A 21,878-nucleotide genomic window follows, 5' to 3' on the forward strand; every position below is an offset into this window, starting at 1 on the left:
CTACAAATCTTCTCAAAAATCCTGACTTGGAAATATATTGCCTTTCCTTCAGTGTTGCTGGGTCAACATCCTGGAATTCCTTCCCTAATGACGTTGTGTGTTAAACAGCAGCATGTGGACTGCAGTGGTTCAAAAAGGCAGTTCACCAACACCGCCTCAAGGGTAACTGGGACAGGCAATAAAATGCTAGCCAACCAGCAACAGTGAATAAAGCATCAAAGTGGCCGCACAGAAAACATTATGGCTCCAAATGTTTTTCTTCCTAACAACAAACTACACTTTAATGGAATAAATGTCCCACAAATAAACACCAAGCATTCAGCGAATAGTCAGATTTTAAAGAATTGGAATGTTGTTTTGCTGGGAAAGTTAAAATGTGTTTTTCAATGATCACACAGAAAGTTAAAAACCTAGGATTTAAATGTCTCTCTAGAGTTAATCTGAACCTAGGAATAATTTAAAAATCTTTGATGTTGAAAACTACAGTAGCACAGCTTAATCTTACCTCGGAAAAACATCTGAGCAACAAATTTGGTGACAGTCAGCATGCAAATGCTGTACTTAAAGAGAGGCCAAAGAATCTGCTTTTATCCATCCTTCTCTGATGTAGATATGAAAGTTTAAACTGTTAATTTACTTACTTATCTGTTTCAGAACATTGACTTCTTGATGTTGTCAGCTGGAATGAGACCAGATCCCATACGTTACTGTGAACATTGATAACAATGCTTCGGTTTCATATCAAATTTCTTCCTTTGCTGTTTTTGTGGAATTGCCAACACTGTTTTAATAAAATAATCCACCTGAGAAAATGCTACAAGCTGCAGAAGTTAATCCAGGGTGCTCCCAAAATTTAAGATTAAATTTGTTGCTTAAATCCACAAGGGAGGATCCACCATCAATCATTACTTTTTCAAATGAAATTCCAACAGTTGTTGTGAAATATAGAGGTCCTCAATCGTGATTCTGTGTTAATGCACCTCAATTGGTGGGAACCCATCTCTGAAGCAGTTGGTGGGGTCTCAATTGTCTCAGCTCCAGGACATTTCTGCAGGAGTTCCTCAGGGCAGTGTGCTCGGCCCAACTACCTTCAACTGCTTCATCAATGAACTTTCCTCCATCGTAAGGTCATAAGCGGGGATATTTGCTAAGGATTAAATAATATTTAGCACCATTCACGACTTCCTGAATATTGAAGCAGTGCGTGTTCAAGACCTGGACAATGTTCAGAACTGGGCTTATAAGAGTCCACTAACATTCATGGTATATAAGTGCCAGGCAATGACCAGCTCCAACAGGAGAGAATCTGACCCTCTGCAATCTAACCCTTAACATTCAATTGCATTTTTGTCACTGAATAGCCCACTGCCAATATTTCAGCAGCAGGCCACTCTGACCTGCCCTCTGGAGTTTAAATCTTTTGTCCATGCTTGGTCCAAGATTGTAATGCGCATCAAACTGGTGTTGTCCATTATACCTTGGCAACAACATGGTAGAGAGTGTACAAGCAAAAAAAGAAACTGGAATTGAATTGAATTTATTGAATTTATTTATTGTCATGTGTACCGAGGCACAGTGAAAAGTTTTGTCTTGCGAGCAATACAGGCAGATTGCATAGTTAAGTAGCTTTGGTAAGTAAATAATAGGTAACAAAAACAAAAACATAGGTGAATGTTAAGAGTTTGTGAGTCCATTCAGTATTCTAACAACAGTAGGGTAGAAACTGTTTTGAAACCGGCTGGTGCGTGTGTTCAGGCTTCTGTACCTTCTCCCTGATGGTAGAGGTTAGAAAAAAACATTGCCAAGTTGGGATGGATTTTTGAGAATCCTGGCCGTCTTTCCTTGACAGCAGGCCTGGTAGATGGATTCTGTAGATGGGAGGTTGGCCTTTGTAATTGTCTGGGTCGAGTTCAGCGCGCTCTGTCACTGTCTTTGATCTTGAATGGTACAGTTGCCATACCAGGAACCCAGTGTGTCTCATTTTGCACTACTTTCTGTCTCTTCCTTTACTTTTCTCAGCTTGTTTGGGGATGCTATAAAAGTCACCGAATCATCCTCAGAATTTTAAAATTGTAAATTAAACAGCAGGTCAGCAGATTCATGTGGCCCAAATCCACTGCTCTCTGTATTTCCAGAAAGTAGAAGAACTACAGAAGATGTGGAGGTGCAAATGCACCAGCCTTTGTGGAAATTACACAGGAAAGTTTAAACTTGCAATGGGTAATTTGTCATTCCTGACGAAGGGCTTATGCCCGAAACATTGATTCTCCTCCTCCTCGGATACTGCCTGACCTGCTGTGCATTTCCAGCACCACACTCTCAACTCTGATCTCCAGTATCTGCAGTCCTCACTTTTTCCAATGTAATTTGTCAACTGGCTGAGACCTTCTGGAAATGTCCCTGATTCTCAACTGGAGTTGGAGATTAGTAAGCACTTACTTAGTACCTTCCTGGATAATGCACCCAAAAGTGTTGGACACTTTAAAACCTGGTCTGGTACCTCAGCAACTTACCATCACCTCTTCACCTTACTTTCCCAGTCACCAGTCTCTGACCTGTTTGCTCATCCCACACAAATAGAACTGTCTAACTCTTGACTATCCTCTGAAACAGACCCAATCCCTTCTTGACCTGGCTCAACTACCTCACTGATAAATTGACAAATCAACCACACCCCAAACCTATGTGACCTGATCTGACTGTCCCCTCACCTGACATCCATTCACCCCTACCTATGCGCCCACCCATTTCTCTCAGTTCAATCTTAAATGATCAAACCTTTACCTTGCTACTCTACAGTAAATTCAGGTTCTCTTCATTGTTGTTTGACATGCAGTGCACATTTTGGCTGTGCAAGAGGTAGAAAACTAGGAGATGAGGACAACTTTTTTTGTCAAGTCTTCCCGGATGAGGAATCAAATGAGGATTCAGGTAAGGAACATCAAGATGCAGTCCAGCAAGTTCATGCTACATGAAATTCAGCAGTGGGTACCAGGGAGATCCCAGAGTCCTCGATCATGAGGCTGTTCAAAGATCCAGAAGCGTATTGCAACCAGTAATCAAACACCGCTTTTTATCTGTTAACTTGATTGGTGAGAAAACACTCACATACCCATTGCTCACAACACCATGTTGTGTTGCCAGCTGTCTTGAATGTTTATGTCTGACTATATATATCCAGGGCATATCCAGGAAATGGTGCTTATTAACTTCCTGCACTTACCTGTACCGATATCACTTAAAATTAAGAAGCAAACTGAGGAGAATCCAAACCATTCAATCTTTGTGAAATTATCCCACTTACCATGTGCAGTGAATATATCAATCAAAGGAAAAAGCCAAGGGTATGCACTAGTTCAGAGAATAAGCCAGCTGCCAGACTATTTGCTGTTTACTGTCTTCTATAGTTTTAGCAAGACATCTCGACTATACTACATCCCTTTTGCAATAAAACCAACTTACCTTTCATCTTCCTAATTATTTGTTGTACCTGCATACTAACCTCTTGTGGTTCATCTACAAGGACTCACAGATCCCTCTGTACTACAACAGTCTGCCAAAGAGCCAGCACTTGAATGTTTTATTCAAAGTATCACCAACACCGAATAGTAAACAAAAGCTTGTAAATTTTTATTAAAATGAGATGCTTGGTACTGAATCAACAACAACTTCACAGTACATTTTGCTGTTCAGTAAGAATGCATATTTCCAGAGGCACAGTAACGGTGGAATAAATAAATAAATAATAAGATATTTAGTAGCTCCAAAATTTGAGCAGATTGAATTCAGTCAGTGAACCTCGTCTATTGCATCTCTGATTTTGCACGCATTCCAACAGTTGGCCCAAAGAGATTCAGAAAATTATTGACTTGGGGTTTCTCTTCATCTATCCAGGTAAAGGCGACTTGATTGGCTCTGACTTTTTGGCAAAGGACCAAGTGATTAAGACCAATGCAAACGTGAAGGCTCTGACCTACTGTGACCTGCAGTACATTATCCTGAAGGGTCTGAGGGAAGTACTGGAGCTGTACCCTGAATACGCGCAGAAATTCATTGAGGACATTCAGCATGACTTGACCTACAACCTGCGAGAGGGGAATGATGCTGATGTAAGTTCATGCCCTTAAACTATCTTAGATGTACTCTTGGGTGTTTTTCAAATTTACAAATCCCACAATTTATAAACTGTGTGAGGGACAAATTCTTGAGCTTCCTTATAGCTTAGTAGTAAGTGCAATCTATGCACAGTTGATGCAGAGATAAGTGATTGCAGCTTAGACTAGATGTAGGGTTTGCCCAATGGCCTTGAAACATTTAGGCTAAGGAGAAAAGGAACAGAAAGAGTTGGACTCAAAAATCTCATGCAATCACACTGAATGTGGCCCTGCATTCTGAGGCTCCTATCCTAAGCCACTTCGTCTCTCCATCTGCCTTTTCTCTTGGCAGACATGGGTCAAAACCTCTACGTTCAGCCACACCTAATATCATTGAGTGTAATTTCTCTCTTCAGCATCCTTTTCCTCACAACCAGCTGAAGAGCACCTCAGATTGTTTCCTTAAATCATACAGATTCAATTCATAGTTTAGAATCCTCACAGCGTGGAAACAGGCCCTTCGGCCCAGCAAGTCCACGCTGACGTTCTGAAGAGTAACCCACCCAAACCCATTCTCCTACCCTATTATTCCACATTTACCTCTGACTAATGCACCTAACCTCCACATCCCTGAACATTATGGGCAATCCACCTAACCTGGATTGTGGGAGGAAACCAGGGGACCTGGAGGAAACTCACGCAGACAGGGGGAGAATGTGCAAACTCTACACAGACAAAACAGTCACCCAAGGCTGGGATTGAACCCTCAGGTCCCTGATGCTGTGAGGCAGCAGTGCTAATCACTGAGCCACTATACCACTTTGATTCAGTGTGTATAAGAGAGGAGGGAAGAAGAATGGATAAAAATTAAAGATAAAAATCTGTCTTTTTGCAAACCTCATACAAAAGGAAGCATGAGGGCTGCAAAATGTGGCTGACACCATTCATCACTGACAAGCACAGCATGAAATGGATAATGGGGGGATGGGAAACGATATTTTATAATGGTGGTGAAATCAGACAGGGCATTTCTGAAGGATTTTCTTGCCATTAGTCTGGGAGATTGAAAGCAACCAAATTTAGAAACATATAATTGTGCAGTGCTAGGGCTTTTACTGTTGGGAGTTAAACGGTATTTCTGCTTCAAATGAGTACTGACAGACTGTTTCTAATAATACCTGGCACAGCTTAAAATAACAGCAGCTTGTCCTGGAGCTCTGCAAGTCTCTCAGGGACTCTAGCTGATACTAGAGCTAAAAATAGCAGGATGTACTCTCCCATCTCTCTAGCCTCATCAATAACACAGACAGGGCAGGTTTCTCTGCACATGCTGATACCACAGTTTCAAGAGCATGGAAGGGGAAGAAATAATTGATTTGCAGATTCTTGTAATTACCTCCCAGATAATATGTGGCAGTCAAAAAATGAGAAAGACGGTTTCAGTAATTCGAATAAATCCTTCCTTTCGTTTGCAAACTGTCTGAAAGAGTCATGACTGCACATAAATTGAAGCCTGCTTGTTTGCTCAAAGGATTTGTGCATGCGGGCAATTTTTTAACCTTTCTTCTGGCTAGCTAGCACTTCTGAGTTCCTGAAGGGATTGCTTCTCTGGCTAAAAATAGAAGTTGGAAGGCTGAATGAATCCAGGTTCATGAATTATTGATAGTGAGAGTTAAAAATACGTGGCAGGTTTATAATGAGAAGCCTCCATGAAATCCCTTGGACTGTTCTCGTGTCACCAGTTTCATCTCCACTAGAAATTTCAGAAGGAGGAAAGGGATTGCATGTATTTCCCAAAAATATGACTCAGATTTGCCTTTTTTTTTTAATTTTTGAGGTTAACAAAGTACTTTTGATAACCCCTTGAAATGAGTGTATTTTTTCATTTCACAGATAGGTTAGTTAACATCACCATCACTGCACATAACCCAGTGAGTATTAACACTTTCAATTCAGCAGAAAGCTGCATTGCTTTTTCTAATTTATATCTTTTGGCAATCTTGCTTGTGCTTATCCATAAAAGACACAACAGAGATATGATCTTCCTTATTAATACTATGATGGCAGCATCGAATTCTCTCATCAGTTATAGCACATGCCAAACTTCAGTATTCTCTGACATAAGAATATCTCTGAACCTCCACAAGTGCATCTTCTAAGATTCTTCAGCCATTTTAAGTCATACAGCTTGTTTTAGCTGAGAGATTTGACCTCACTGTAACCATATTATAGGCATACTTAATCCAAATTGGTAGCTGGTCTGCACACACCCATTCTGTACTAACCCACCTTATTGGGTCAGGATTCTCCATCGACCTCCAGGTGGTGGTGCAACAATGCATTTAAAATGTTCATTCTAATATTGAAATAAAGGCTCTTCCTTGTTTAGAACCCTATTTTGGAATAGATTTGCCTCATTGTCTGGCATAACGTGATGAACTCAGCCAGAATGCAATCGCACCAAAACGTAGGAAGGACCCTATAAGTGTTCCATTTGAAGGGTTCATCACAGTGCTGAGAAGCAGCAAAGATGACAGGAGCAGTTGGGAGAAGGAGGGCATTCACCAGCAATAGATTATTCAGTGGGAGCAGTCTTAAAAGCTCAGCATCACTGAAGGGCAGTTCCTCCTGTATCTCTGTTTCACAAAAGAGGCGATCTGTTAAGCTATGTCACTTGCTGCAACCACAGCTGGAGCCTCAAACCATGGAGAGCACTGCTCTGGACTCCTTCCAAGCTGTAGCTGATCACATAAGGGACAGCTCAAAGTGGCAGCAGTATGTAACTGGACTGAGGAATTACTGACTTCCCCAGAATGTAGGAGACAGAAAACTACACTCATAGTACCCTTACAAACTCCCTGCCTTCATCCCTAGCATTTTTTGCAATGGAAAGTGTTCCACTTTTGTACTCAGCATCCAGACAGCATTATTAGTTAATTCATCCTGTTATAATGCTATAGTTCACCTTTATTCCAAATACGCAATTAATTGCAATCTAGTTCTTTGCAACAAAGATTCTCCCCTCATGAGTCTGTACAGGAGCCACTCATCTAAAAGCATTTCGTATGAAGCATCTTTCAACAATAGTTAGGCTACCCTGCTCACCATCACTCTCATTATCACCACATAATTGCTTTCTTTCAGCTAGCACTACGGGTTTTGCTCAATAAAATATCAAAGTCAGAAAAAATTACACCAAAAATTCTCTTCCATAGGTGTACAATAGGAAGGATTAAAGATCACCGCAATGCAAGCACCTTAATGCCTGTCTATTGTGCTCTATTTTAATTCGCCTTCTAGATGTATTCCTGGGTGATAATGTGCAGCTTAAACATATGTGAAGCTGCAGTCTTCAATGCTTTGAATCATCACACAGCCAGTAACTTGAAATTCCTGATATATCCCTATCAGCCCATTCAGAAGAATGGGTTCTTAATTCAGCTTTTGAAACCTCTTCAATAAGGCTAGCATGTAATCTCACTTGTGCCACATTATTCCCCTCCCCTGATGCCTAAACATTGATTTATCTTCATGTGACAATCCTTCCTTTGGGCTATCCTATAAAGTACATGGTAATTTTTTTATCTTTACAGCACTGATGAGGTCACTGAATTATTGGCTCCGTCTCCTGGGAGTAAGCATTGAGCTCCTCTGCAACACTGTATTACTTGCAGTCGAGATGATGCCTGGTGAACCTCCTGGCTCCCAAAACCCGAGGGGGAAATAGGAATTTTTTCCCTTGGTCCTGATCTGTTGGAGAGACAGTCTGATCATTCCGTTCCTCTTACAACGATTTCTCCACTTGTGATGTTTGTCTAGTGTCTGCAACCAGAGTTGCCTCCTTTCAGAGGTGCTGACTAGCATTGATTGGCTTAGCAAATGTTAATTTTCCACTTCTCCCAAAGGCTGTGCAACCAACAAACATACTGTGTCATTCTGTCTGTACACCTGCCAGTTACCACATGAATGTCACATTGTCTTTGTGTCCATATGAACAAGTCCATGAACAGATAGTAAACATTCTAGGCCATGTTCTGGATGGAGATCCTTTCCCATTAGAGTTTTTGTTCTGTTAAAGATAGTAGAGAGACATGATATATTTTCTCATCGTTTGCCTGCAATAAGCTGAATATATGGGAGTGTTTTAAATGTCTTTTGAATGTTGTGACTTTTAGTAAGAATGCATATTAACAACTAATATTAGACATGAGACAGGCTTTCTGGTACATTTAAATCAGAGCAAAAGGTAAACATCTATTCACAAAACACCCTGAAATGTAAAAGCAATGAAATTACTCCCTCAAATACAGAAACACACATACACACACACGAATGCAGTAGTAAAAATGAATTTGAGAGATAAAGCAAGCATTTAGATAGAATAAGAAGCATGTCACATGCTTAATTTAATCCTTAAAGATGCATGTGTTACTTGCCTGGATGAGTTTTCTGTCATGGTTTTATGGAGATAAATGGAAATTGGAGGTCTCTGGGTTTCCAGAGAAAGATGTGTACAAGTATAAAAACATTTTGTAGGCAAAGATAAATTAGACACTCTGTCTCTGGCTGGAGTAACTGGTTATAGTAGGCAGGCTTCCCTACTTCCCCTAATGTCCTGTTGTCCCCAGACTGACTTATCTCTGGTTCATTCCTGAAATAATCAGTAGCCAGTTTTGATCATGTGACCAGGTCCTACATAGTGCACAACAGTCAAGGGAATCAAACCAGTGGTTTGCCGTAATAGTTTGCTACAACAGTGGTTGCTTTATTCTCTGTTTATCCTGTGAAAGGATAAGAAAGTAAGGTAGGTTTTTTGGTCAGTGTGCCAGGACAATAGGATGCCAGGTGGATGGGATACAAGGACAAAACGTGGGAAGCAGACCAAGTAAGTGATGGAGTGTTTTGGGTAGGTTATGGTGGCTTGGGGATATTGTATCCAAATGGGGAGTGGTGGGCTCTTGTGTTCAACAATAAGGGGGGTCCTGGTCCTGCAGATTGAGGGGTGTCAGGTCCCAGGGTGGTGGAGGTTGTCAATTTCCTGACCAATTCCTACCAATGTCAGGGATTCTGCAGGATTCCAATAAGCAACTCTCATCAACACTACATATCAACTGTCTGATTATTGGACATCCCAGGCCATGGGACTTTAGTGGATACTGCCCAAACGTATTTTACGTCGCCTGCACATCTTCACACTGCACAATTTCCATTGATTCATCTTGTTGAATCAAAAGGCTAGTCCTACAGCACCATCTGTCGTAATTCAGAGTACCAAAATGAAGAGAAAACTTTGCCGTTCATCTGCACAAAGATAGGGTTTGCTACACTTTTAATTCTTTTTCCTTGTGATCTTCCCATGATATTTCATCATATCCTGACCAAGAATCCAAGGAGACTGCCTGTTCTCCAACTTACATGTTCGAGCATTTGGGACATGCATAAGAGCCGCTTAGTGAAAACATTTTTTCCAATCTCTGATAGATGTAAGATCCAACTCCAAATTATCCAAATCAGAGCTTATGCTTGATTCTTTCTTAATGTCCAAATGGTAGTGAATAGCAATGCAGTTGAGTGAAGTTTCACCTAAGAATGAGGCACATTATTCATATTATTCATACAGGGCTGTATTTAGCCCTGTAATCCGTAACCAGAGTGTTCTCAATGGGAATGCTCGAAATGGGAAATACTTCATTTTCCCAGAAGGAGTGAATGAGGGGGACAGTCTATATCAAAGCACAGCAGATCAGAAGCATGAGGAAGGTACGAAGCTGAAGAGGATGTGAAATGGAACACTTCTGTTCTTGTGCATTTCTTCGTATTTCAGATCCTCACAGCTAAAAAGGCCTCTCCATTGCTGAGTTCTAGGATTACTCCATGTCTTTACAAAAATACCTATTTTTGAAACATAGGCTTAAGTGATTTTCTTTTCAGAGTTCTTTGGGACTTACATTTTATTGATGGTCTGGGGCTAAGACTTCATGCTCCAAGTATTGGAGCATCTTGACCATTCAGTTTCTGTTCAATACAGGGTGAATGCTGTAAAGATCGGCCAAACTGTGTCCATGCAACAAGTGCAAAATTTACTCACTTATCGCAGTTACGGAGGATTCTCTCTGTGATGATAAGGAAATGAAACATCGTGCTTGATCCTATCCCTTCTGTGCCATCTCAACATCTAACATTAAATTTGAATCTGTCATAGCTATTTGCTCACCAAACTTGCACTCCAAGTTACACAAGTTATAGATTTATCTCTTCACGGCTGTCCTTTTAGGAAATAACATGTAACATCCTTACCTAGCCTGGTTTATATGTAACGCCAGACTACAGCAACATGGTTGACTGTTAACTGTCCTCTGATTAATAAGCATGGGCAATAAATGTTGGCCTTGTCAGTCATACCCACATCCTGGAGTACAGTTCTGCTGCTGTTGATGGCTCACAGTGCTTCATAGATGCCCAATCCCAAGGTACTAGATTTGTTTGAAGTCTGTCCCATTTGGCACAGTGATAGTGCCACACAACACGATGGAGGTTATTCTCAGTGTGAAGGCAGGACTTCACCTCCACAAGGACTGTGCAATGCTCAATTTTACTGATACTGTCATAGACAGCTGCATCTGCAGCCGGCAGATGGGTGAGGATGAGGTCAAGTATGTTTTTCCATCATCTCCTGTCACTGACCCAGTCCAGCAGCTATGTCCTTCAGGACTCAACCAGTTTGATCAATGGTGCTGCTACCATTCGTGGTGCTGGACACTGAAATTCCATAGCCAGAGTACAATTTTCACTCTTGCCATCCTCAGTGCTTCCTCCAAGTGTTGTTCAACATGGAGGAGGACTGATTCATCGGCCAAGGGAAGGCAGTATGTGATAAGCAGCAGGATGTTTTCTTGCCTGTGTATAAGCCATGAGACTTCATGAGGTCCAGATGATGACTCCAACCCAACTGTATTCCACTGTGCCGCCACCTCTGCCCTGCCAGTGGGATATATCCAGGAATGGTAATTGTGGTGTCTGGGACATTGTCTGTAAGGTATGATTCCTTGAACATGATTATGTCAGGCTGTTTCTTGATTAGTATGTGAGACAGACCTCCCAATTTGGGACAAGTCCCCAGATGTTAGTAAGGACAACTTTTCAGGGGTTGAACAGGACTGTTTCTGCTATTATTTTCTCTCTGTTCCTAGGTCAGTGCCAGTTGGTCATCTAGTTTCATTTCTTTATTGAGACTTCGTTGCAATTGAGTGGCTTGCTAGGCCACTTCAGAGGGCAGTTGCGAGTCAACCACCCTGCCCTAGGTCTGGAATTATATGTAGGCCAGACTAGGCAAGGATAACAGTTTCCTTCCTTGAAGTCAATTAGTGAGCCAGATAGAATATTCTGACAATTAATGATGGTTTTATGGCCATCAGTAAATTCTTAATTCTATCATGGAGGGATTTGAACCTAAACATTAGCTGAGCTTCTAGCTAGCAATAATACCACTGGGCCATCACCTCCCCTAATGCTGTTTTGGCTTCTAATCTACTACTTTGTCACTGTAATCTGGATTTGCATCGCCCTGAGTCTGCACTTTTGGTTTAAATTGTTTGTGTGACCTTTGATTTCCTTTACTGTGGCTGGGCCTCATGATGCTCACCTGTTGTGGTGGTGATGCTCAATCTGAGCTGTCAGTTCTTTCCTTATTTTTTGCTTTCCCAGCCTGTGATACTGAACAATTGCTTAAAGTTAATCCTCACCCACCAGAGATTTTAATGTTACTCATGAGACCTCTGACATCCATGAGCTCTCCCAGACTCAGAGCCTTTCCTCTAGACCACCACATTTTGAAGCAGTCCGCTCTGGAGTGGATTAGATTAGAATCCCTACAGTATGGAAACAGGCCATTTGGCCCAACAAGTCCACACCGACCCTCTGAAGCGTAACCCACCCAGACCCATTCCCCTATCCTATATTTACCCCTGACTAATGCACCTAACACTACGGGGTAATTTATCATGGCCAATTCACCTTACCTGCACATCTTTGGATTGTGGGAGGAAACCGGAGCATCCAGAGGAAACCCACACAGATATGGGGAGAATGTGCAGACTCCACACAGACAGTCGCCTAAGGCTGGAGCCGAACCGGGTCCCTGGTGCTGTCAGGCAGCAGTGCTAACCACTGGGCCACTGTGCCGCCCACAGAGCAAATCCAGGGAAACCTAACTCTCCTACTGTAGTCTGTTTCCTATCAGGTCTGAAATGCTTTTACTATTAACTGTAGATTCTTCATTGTTGCGTACTGCAAGGTCCTTAAATCATTAGCTCTTCCTGACTATTGACTGCACAAACAAACAACATTAAGCTTGGTTTGAAGTCTCAGACCTCCAGCACTGCCAGCATGTTGTATGTGCAGCTAAAGGGAATGTACACCGCTGCTCACCATGTTGTATGTGCAGTTAAACAGAGACAGCACCTCACTATGATGTGTGTTTGCTGCCATCATCCTCAAACAACCTTTTCATCTCCTTGTCCAGTGTGCTAAAGGAAACGTTCTTGCTGGCCTAACTAGAAGAGGCTCTTTTATTAAATAGAAGTGGTTTGCTGCAAGTTATTAATTAATTTTAGGTTACTTTTGTGCAATAAGCATTATGGCAGAGACTAGGAGGTGAATCTGGATATTAGGTCCTACTCCTCCGGGATTCTAAGTTGTTTTGCCCACAAGTCCACATGACATCTTCATAGTAAACACTGTTTATGGCATTCCTGAATGTTAAACCTTTTAGATACAATACAACAATTGTTAGCTCCCAATTGTGAACTGTACTGGATCACTTAAAATCGTAGAATCCCTACAGTGCAGAAAGAAGCCATTCAGCATATCAAGTCTGCACCTACCCTCCGAAGTGCATCCCAACCAGATCCACACTGCACCTGGATGAGTTGGGGTCACTAGCACTTCAAAACAAGATTATATCAGCTTTAGGTACAACAAAATATTTGATTCATTTCATCATTTATTGATTTATTTGGATAAATTTCAAATTTGTGGTCACATCCTCAAACTTTAACACACCCAATCATGAAAGTGGAAAATTGTTTTTTTTAATATAGGCAGACATAATGGCCACTTATAGAAAAGTGGCCTAATTAAGTTAACAGAAACAGTGAATAAAGTGATAAACTAGGGAGGAAATTTTAACCATGTAGTGAGTCACCATTTTACAACAAGAAGGCAGTGTTAAAATCATTGCTCGTGTCTAAATGCTTTCTGCATGGGGTTTTTTAAAAATGACATTTCTTAATGCATACCTATGATTGCCTTGTAATGTTAACTCAAAAGACCTCATGTGTAAAGTCTAATAGCACTTACTTTGAAGGGCAGAATGATCTATTGTTGCTCTAATATTATACATTTGCTTGTCATTCTCTCCGCACTGGTCACTTGAATGCTCTTGTTTTTGTTTTGCGCACTTTTGCAGTTGGAATATGAACGTAATGGAGGTCTTATCCAAAAGCTGCCCTCTATCCTGGAGGATGAAGAACTTGAAGATGACGAGAACACACCCCTGGCTCCCAATGCAAATAGTACTACAGGAATAATATCGCCCATCAAAGCGTTTTGTTCACCTAAGATTAGTAGATGTTCGCTGCCAGTGAAGCATTTGTCCAAGCCAGCTACTCCCCCTGCAGGAACGTTGAATAATAACAATAAGGATTTTGGCAAAGGCAGACTTTCAAACAGTAATGGAAGCAAGCCATCCAAACTGCAAATCCCTGCTATAAACTGTACTGCAGCCCCTGACCTCAGCCCAAGGTAAGTGACTTTCATACCTATTAAGTTCTCAGTTCAGTGAAGTATTTATACAGTTCATCATTCCTATCCAGCCAGTCCAGATTGCATAAATCATTTTTAAATGGTCACAATCAAGGTATTATTTTTAATGTCAGATTTAATTGTAAATCAGGTTGAAAGGATAGTGGGTTATGTGGGAAAAGTGGATTATTGCCAAAATCAATATGTGCATTAAAGATTTCTTCATATTTGTAAAATACAGCGAATGGATTATCTTTTGTATAAGCAAAAAGGGGAGGTAATTGTAGATATTGGTATATTTACCACAACTCAATGAATGAGCCACACACTGATCTTTTTATAATGTTAATAATCTCTATGCAATAGCTGTTGATATCTACAGGTGAACAAGCGATTTGTGACTATTTTCTGGAGTTTAGTGCATGCCTTTTGGTATATTTGCAGGCTCTTGTGAATGGTGTGTTTGCTACCATAAATAAGTAATATTTTTTAAAGATTTACTGAATGGGTTATCCATAGTTAATGCTTTCTGCGTGTGAAACAGTACGTCAGTGAATGCTCCAGGAATCTGTATGTCTGCCTGTTCGTTTATATCCTGTTACTTGGCAAGTCTACTGGGTATTTTCTGTGTGCATAGTAAACTGTAACCTGATCATTTAACCAACAACTCAACAAAGTCAAAACTTAATCCACAACCAACCTTTAAAGAGAAACTCTGATTATTTTTTTCCTGAAACATGTCTAATCTAATTTTCAGTAAAGTCACACTTCACTGGGGATATATGCTGGAGATCAAGCCCAACCCCCAAATTCCCAGACTCATTACAAAAGTTAAATATTCCCCAAACTTGCGTTTTTAGACCCAGGTTGAAGAAAATATGGACTAGGTTTCTGTACTTAATAAGAATTATGACTTATTTCAAATATATAGATTCTAGTTATGGTAAACAAATATGAACTATCAACATATAATTCTATTAATCAAAACTCTAACACTTTATAAAACTCCCCATAAACACTCATGCAGACAGATACAGACAGACACACACAGATACAAAGAAAATAACTGGTTTTATTTTATTTTATAACCCCCACACTACCTCCTAACTGCGGTAGTGCTTATATTTTCGCCAGCATCATGTTGTGTGTGTGCAGGTGTGAGACACAGTGAAAGACAACAGGTGTACAAATCCTTATTCAATTTCCACCACCAGGAAGAAAGAAAACACCGAAGTGGCCAGTAACAAGCTGTGCCCTTCTCAGAGGGTAATGCTCCGTGAGCAAATAGCCAGGGGTAGGCAGGGATCAAATCTAAATAGAGTTGGAGGGGGAAACAATACACTCCACTTCCTGTGGTGCCCACTTTTCCCTGAAAAAGCACTGGTTTTATTGGTGGAGGAGGAAATTGATCCCAGTCCACAGGTTCACTAAGATAATCCTTTTGGCTTGTCAGACGTAGTGTTTGTTGATTTTGTCTTCTCCAGGTACTTTCTATAGGGATTGTAACAAGTTCAGCCAGGTGGACCTCAGAGACTATGAGTTCCCTGATTCGGGCTGTTCATCTGGCTGACGGATAAAAAGAGTAATGTCAGAAGTTCTGTGAGCTGGCTCTGAGGGAGCTGGATCAATGTCAATGACCCTCCATGTGTAAATAAAGGGATACCAGCCTCAAGTGAGTCACATTCCTGAAATGATGACCACCTACAATCTGTCCTGGTCCACACATTTTGATGCAACAGTCAGGATAGCACAGCAACATCTTTACTTCCTCAAGAGGCTAAGGAAATTCGACATGTCCACAAGGACTCTTTCCAGGTTTCATTGATGCATCATAGAAAGCATCCCAGTGTGGTATGGCACCTGCTCTTCCTAAGACTGCAAGAAACTACAGAGAGTTCTGAACACAGCCCAGTCCGTCACACAAACCAGGCTTCCATCTATTGACTCCACCTATACTTCTGCTGCCTTGGGAAAACAACTAACATAATCAAAGACCCCTCCCACCCTCCTCCATAGGGCAGAAGATATAGAAGTTTGAATATACATGCACACAGATTCAAGCTTCTTCCCCCCAGACCTCTCAAACGTTAATTCTGATTTCTCTCTGTACCACCTCTGCGGCCGTAAAGCTATATTCTGTACTCTGTTTCGCAACCCTAATGCACTTTGTATGTTATGATCTGCCCATAGAGCATGCAAAACAACACTTTTCACTATATCTCAGTACACGTGACAACAATAAATCACACTATACCATATGGACGGCAGCAAATCCAGAAGAATTCTGCATTCTGTTCTGTTATCCTGATGTACTTATGTAAGGTATGATTTGTATGGATAGACAATACTTTTCACTGTATCTCTTTACAGGTGACAATAACAAATTAAATCAGATCAAAAATCAAGAACACTTAGAAATGAATAATAAATGATGATCTTGCTTGTGATATCCACACACCACAAATGGACAAAAACAAAGATTCCTTTAATGATCGTCAGCACTTCAGTTCTACCTTCTCTTAACTTTCTTTATTCACAGAAAAAACCTCTGCCCCTTCAACCCTTTCTTGTGATTGACCCTTTTGACCCTTTTATCGTTCCAGTCAATCTGTGCTACATTCATCCCAAGTCCAATGAATGATGTGATACCCAGAATTGAACACAATATTCCAGATAGGGTTTATGCAGAGTTTTGGCTGGCTCAAGCTTCTTTTCACTGTTTGTATCATTCTAGGTGTCTCCTTTTTGAGTACACTTATGGATTTCTGTCAACCTGAATCAACTTCATTTGCACCTGTGTGACTTCAGTGTTTCTTAATATATCCACAGGTTTCTGGAGATTTAATCCAGCTCCCACAATTCTCTGACTTCAAACACAATAGTTTCATGAAACAGTGTATCAGCTCCCACTAGAATCAGAATCTGCCAGATGCCAAATCAGAATAAGGCAGTGATCAATCAACTTCCTTTGGTTTCTTAAATAAAGTGTATGCATTTCTCATAAATTGTATTTTATTCTTAGGTGGGAAAGCTCTCAGAAATCCCAGTCTACTTTATATCTTTCACTGTAAGACTGTGATATTACTACCGTGGCACAGGATTTTGTGCAAGTTTGAAGAGAGGGACTGCTTTTTCAGTTATTAGGAGCCTGGCTTTCCCCAAGGCACCATATACTAAAACCTTTCAAGAATTGATGGATTTCGTTAAGGAATATTATGACTCCAAGTCTCCTCCAGTTCTGAGATGCTATCAATTTTACTTGGCAATTCAAGGACTAAGGGAATCTATATCAGGATTTTTGACTTGGTTAAGACAATGACTCTATGACTCTATGACTAGCAGAGGCATGTTAGTTTGGTTTAATGCTGAATGAGATGCTGAAAGACTATTTGGCAAATGAGATTTATAACGTAACCATGCAAAAGGACATACTAGCTGAAACCCAGCTGGACTTCAAACAGGCAGTATAGCTGGCTTTGTCTTTGGAAAATGTGACAAGTGGAGCAGACGAGTTATACAGTATTCCGATGGAAGTGGACAGCATCGCCAATCCAACTGAGCTTGTGAACGCCACTTCAGTGAAGGAAATTGCACAGCCTCACTCGGGACCTATCCTAAACAGAGGGACTCCAGGGTCATCTCGCAGCAAAATGTGAAAACAAAGCCAAGCCTCGGTTAAAATTTTCTTCAGGATCTGGATTGGCAAGCCAGTGTGGTTGCTCCGGTATAAATGCCAGAGGAAACATCACAGAAGCGCTTCACAGGAGGCTCCCAAGCACTGAGGATGTCACCTAGACAGGGGACAAAACGTCTGCAACACAAATTCCTAGCTCGGCGAACAGAACCACAACTACGAGCACCCGGCTACAAATCTTCTCACAAACTTTGAAGTTAAATGGTCACCCTGTTCTATTGAGGTTGATACCAGCATGGCCATTTCAGTGATCTCAGAACCAGTTTTTAACAAAATTTGCTCTGGACTCCAATTCTTAAGTTTACACATGACCTTGATTAAACTAATGGTGGAGGCTGGTACAATTGTAACATTTAAGAGGTATTTGGATGGGTATATGAAGAGGAAGGGTTTGGAGGGATATGGACCAGGTGCTGGCAGGTAGGACTAGATTAGGTTGGGATATCTGGTCGGCATGGATGGGTTAGGCTGAAGGGTCTGTTTCCATGCTGTACATCTCTATGACTCTATACTGGGTAACATTTATAGATTAAGGGTACAACTTCAGTTCCGGTCTCTTATAAAAAGCAGCTGGTTCAGTTACCACTGATTGCAGTGAAAGCCTCGGGCCTAAGCTTGATGGCATGAAATTAGTTGAGAAAGATTCATCGAGGTTGGCTTAACATTTTTGATTAGAAAATGGCTGCCTGAATGAAGTCCAAATTAAAGATTTTTCAGGACAGTCTAGGGACTATCAAAGAAACCAAGGCCACCTTGCATTGTTAACCACTGCAGGTTATGTCTATGCTCATGTGCAAACACATTATAAGTAAAAACTCTCAATTTGACATGTAGCAATCAACTGCCTAAAGGATGAATGATATTTCAATTCGACACCAAAAATTAAGAGCATTCAAACTGGACAAAGTCTAACAAAAAAACTGAAAAACTGGTAGAGATTAATATGAAGAAGAAAAGATGTGCTTATGATAAATGTCAGATGAACAATACAGTCAAGGATCAGGCAAAAAACAGAAAGTTCAAAGGAAATCAATAAAACTTATCAGAGAAGCTGAGGGAGTATGAAAAATTATTGGCAACTATCATAAAAGGAAGTATGAATGTTTTCCATGGGCATAGGAAAGGTAAAAGTATGATGAAAAGAGGGGTGGAGCCAATTAGGGACCACAAATAAGATTTATACTTGGAAGCAACTGAGTTATTAAATAACTAGTTTGCATCTGCCCATGACCAAGAAAAATGTGCTACCTCAGTTTGTAAAGGAGACTATTTCAGACACTTGAAAGGATTAAGACGGATCAGACGATGTATTGGATAGATTATGGATAGATTAGGAATCAGAACCAGATGAGATGTAACCGAGTGAGGGTGTGTGTGTGTGTGTGTAAATTGCAGAGGCACTGATGATAATTTTATAACCTTCAGAAGCGCTGAGTGGTGCCAAAGGTCTGCAAAATTGCAAATGTTGCAACTTTTACAAAAAAATGGTGTAAACCTAAACCCAGAAACCACAGATAATCAGTTTAACCTCGGGGAGAGAGCTTGTAGAAATGATAAGACAGGACAAAATTAATAGTCTCCTGGGCAAGTGCAGGTTAATTATGGAAAATTAGTATCACAAGTCCAGTGGGAATAGTGCACTAGAAATCAAGCCCCACTATTCAATGAGTCATGAAATATGATCAATTTAATCACCTGGCTGGTCCATGCCTAACTGTAACCACTGTCTAAGGTAAAAGAACCAGGTTTCATTAACGATCAAGAAATGAAGTCCTATTTATTGTAAAGAAAAACCTAGCCTCTAGCATGTAGCAAATACAGAATACTAAGTACTGATATAAAAACATAAACAACACTTCTTTTAAATCTGAACACGCACACATTCATTCACACATAATACGAACAGATAGATAAGGCAAACAATATATTTAGAAATGTCATGGGTGGAAAGTATTGATGAAAAAGTGTGTTGATCAAATTCCAATCCAAAAGAGCATTGTACTTTTTCAGTTTTTTTTTGTTTGTTGACAGCAGAGATCCTCAATTCATTAGCTGGTCAGTTGGAATTAGTTTTTGGCTTGAATTCAAAGTTTTCTTTCATTTTGCAAAATTGTTGTTTATTATTTATTTACTATTAAAAAGACACAGGGTGATTTGGCTTGCTGCAGCATTTTTGAAGGCCTGCATTCGAACTTTTCAGGTCTGTGATAAACTTCACTTAAACTAATTCAAACTCGATGGTTGGGCAGTTACTATGTATCACAGCTATGTATCACAAAGTAGTCACATCCGACTTCAGACAAAGCTGGATGCTCTGGTAACTATTAAATGTCTGCACAGTTCTACTTTCCTTTTTAAGTTGTAACAGAAAATAGCTATTGATCCAAACTTTCATTTTCCCATTGACATTTCCAACTAAACTACCCAAGTTCTTAAATCAGCAAGATTATTTCAGGGTGAATAGCGTTTAGCTCAGTTGTTTGATAAAATAATAGAGAGAGGGTAATGCTGTTGATATAGTACATACGGACTTGTAAAATCAACAAACCCCCTGTGAGCAAAGTCATAGCTCATGGAATAAAAAGAAAAGCAGCAACATGGATACAGGATGACTTCAGTAACAGGAAACAGAGTAATGGTAGTAGATGACTTTGGACCAAAGAATTATTTATAATAGTGTTCCCCGGTATTTGTTTTCTGAAGGGTATTATTGACTTGGACTCTTGGGACTTGGGCATTATTTCAAAGTTTGCAAATGATACAAAACCTTGACAGTACTGTGAACCACGAGGAAGAAAATGTACACCTTCAAAAGGACAGGCTGGTGGAATAGGCAGGTCGGTGGAAGAAGAATTTAATGCAGAGAAGTTTGAAGTGATTCCATTTGGTTGGAAGAACGCAAAGAGTCAGAACAATTTAAAGGGTACAGTTTATAAAGGGGTACAGGAGTAGAGGTATCTGAATATACATGGACATTAACATTGACTGCAACTGGACAGGTTGAAACAGCTGTTAATAAGATCATCCTAGGCTCAATAAATAGGAGCTTAGAATACAAGAATACAAAAGCACATGAGTTCTATAAAACACGTACAAAACACTGGTTCAACCTCAACTGGAATATTATGACTAGACATGGACACCACACTTTAGGAATTAGATTAAGTTGTGGGACTGCCTTCTTCTTTCAGGAGAGAGCATTGAGAGGAGATTTGATTGAGATGTTCAGAATTTCAAGGCATCTGGAAAGAGTAGATAGAGAGCAGATAAGCAGAGTAAACAGGGAGAAAATGTTTCTGTTGATGGAGGGATTGAAAATCAGAGGGTATAGACATAAGGTAATTGGTGAAAGGAGCAACATCGGAATGATAATGATTGGAACACACAGAAAGTGGTTAGGATCTCAAAAGCACTACCCGACAATATGGTAGAAGTGTCAGGACATACAGTAAACCCCCCCTGCTTAATTTAAACCAGCAACACAGAAACGATTTATCCCATTCAGTAATCTGTGAAAATTGGAGAGGGCAAGAACTAGTTAAAGTAATAAGTAACAACTTTATTTCTTAAAGTATAACGGAGAATAATTAACTCATAATTATTTACAGCACCTATCTTTACTTTCCCTTCTGTAATGTTAGTCTGATAAAACACCCGATTAAGATTTACCAAAATTCAAATTTCAAAACCAACCAGCTGTTGAATCTTCTCTTGGTATCTATCTCTGTAGATTTTCTTCTTCTTAGGGATTTCTATTTCACAGGTCACTGATCAATAAAGGTACCTTCAAGACAGCTAATTTTCCAGGCAGTCTGCAGATGTTGGAGGCTTGGCAGCTCTCTCTCAACTGTTCCTGTTTTCCCGGTCTTATACCCCCAAAGCATCGGATTGTGTCATTGATTTTTAATATTGTCAATATACTACATTCAAACTGGATTGGAGTTTGATATTTTTTAGGGTCTAATTTAAATTGATTGGCCTAATTTGAATTTGTTTTTTGTCTCCAGGCAACCAGCTACACTAGCTGCTAGACCAAAAGATTATATTGTATCTTGTTCAGAACACTTGGTGTTGTCAGGTAGTTCTGCTAGCTTTTAACTTTCTTAAAGGTACAGTACACTTCTACATCTAAACAGAAGGAAGATCAGTCAATGCATTCAACAGGCAACTGGATTATTATCTGAAAAGAAAGACAGTGCAGGGCTGTGGAAGGAGGAAGGGATTATTGGCTCATTCAAAAAGGCAGCATAGACACAGCATGCTGAATGGCTTCTTTCTGTACACTGCAA

General features: G+C 40.3%; 1 protein-coding gene across 3 annotated transcripts in view; it reads left to right on the forward strand.

Moving 5' to 3' along the window:
* kcnh3 (potassium voltage-gated channel, subfamily H (eag-related), member 3) overlaps positions 1 to 21,878 on the forward strand; it is a 664,660-nt gene that overhangs the window by 602,405 nt on the left and 40,377 nt on the right. For all 3 annotated transcript variants that reach the window (XM_043692967.1, XM_043692968.1, XM_043692965.1), the window contains exons 11-12: positions 3,895 to 4,109; positions 13,561 to 13,895. In XM_043692967.1, coding sequence (XP_043548902.1) covers positions 3,895 to 4,109; positions 13,561 to 13,895 — 550 coding nt within the window. The remainder of the gene's footprint in view (positions 1 to 3,894; positions 4,110 to 13,560; positions 13,896 to 21,878) is intronic.

Source organism: Chiloscyllium plagiosum, chromosome 7 (genome assembly GCF_004010195.1).
Source record: "Chiloscyllium plagiosum isolate BGI_BamShark_2017 chromosome 7, ASM401019v2, whole genome shotgun sequence".
NCBI classification, from domain to species: Eukaryota; Metazoa; Chordata; class Chondrichthyes; order Orectolobiformes; family Hemiscylliidae; genus Chiloscyllium; species Chiloscyllium plagiosum.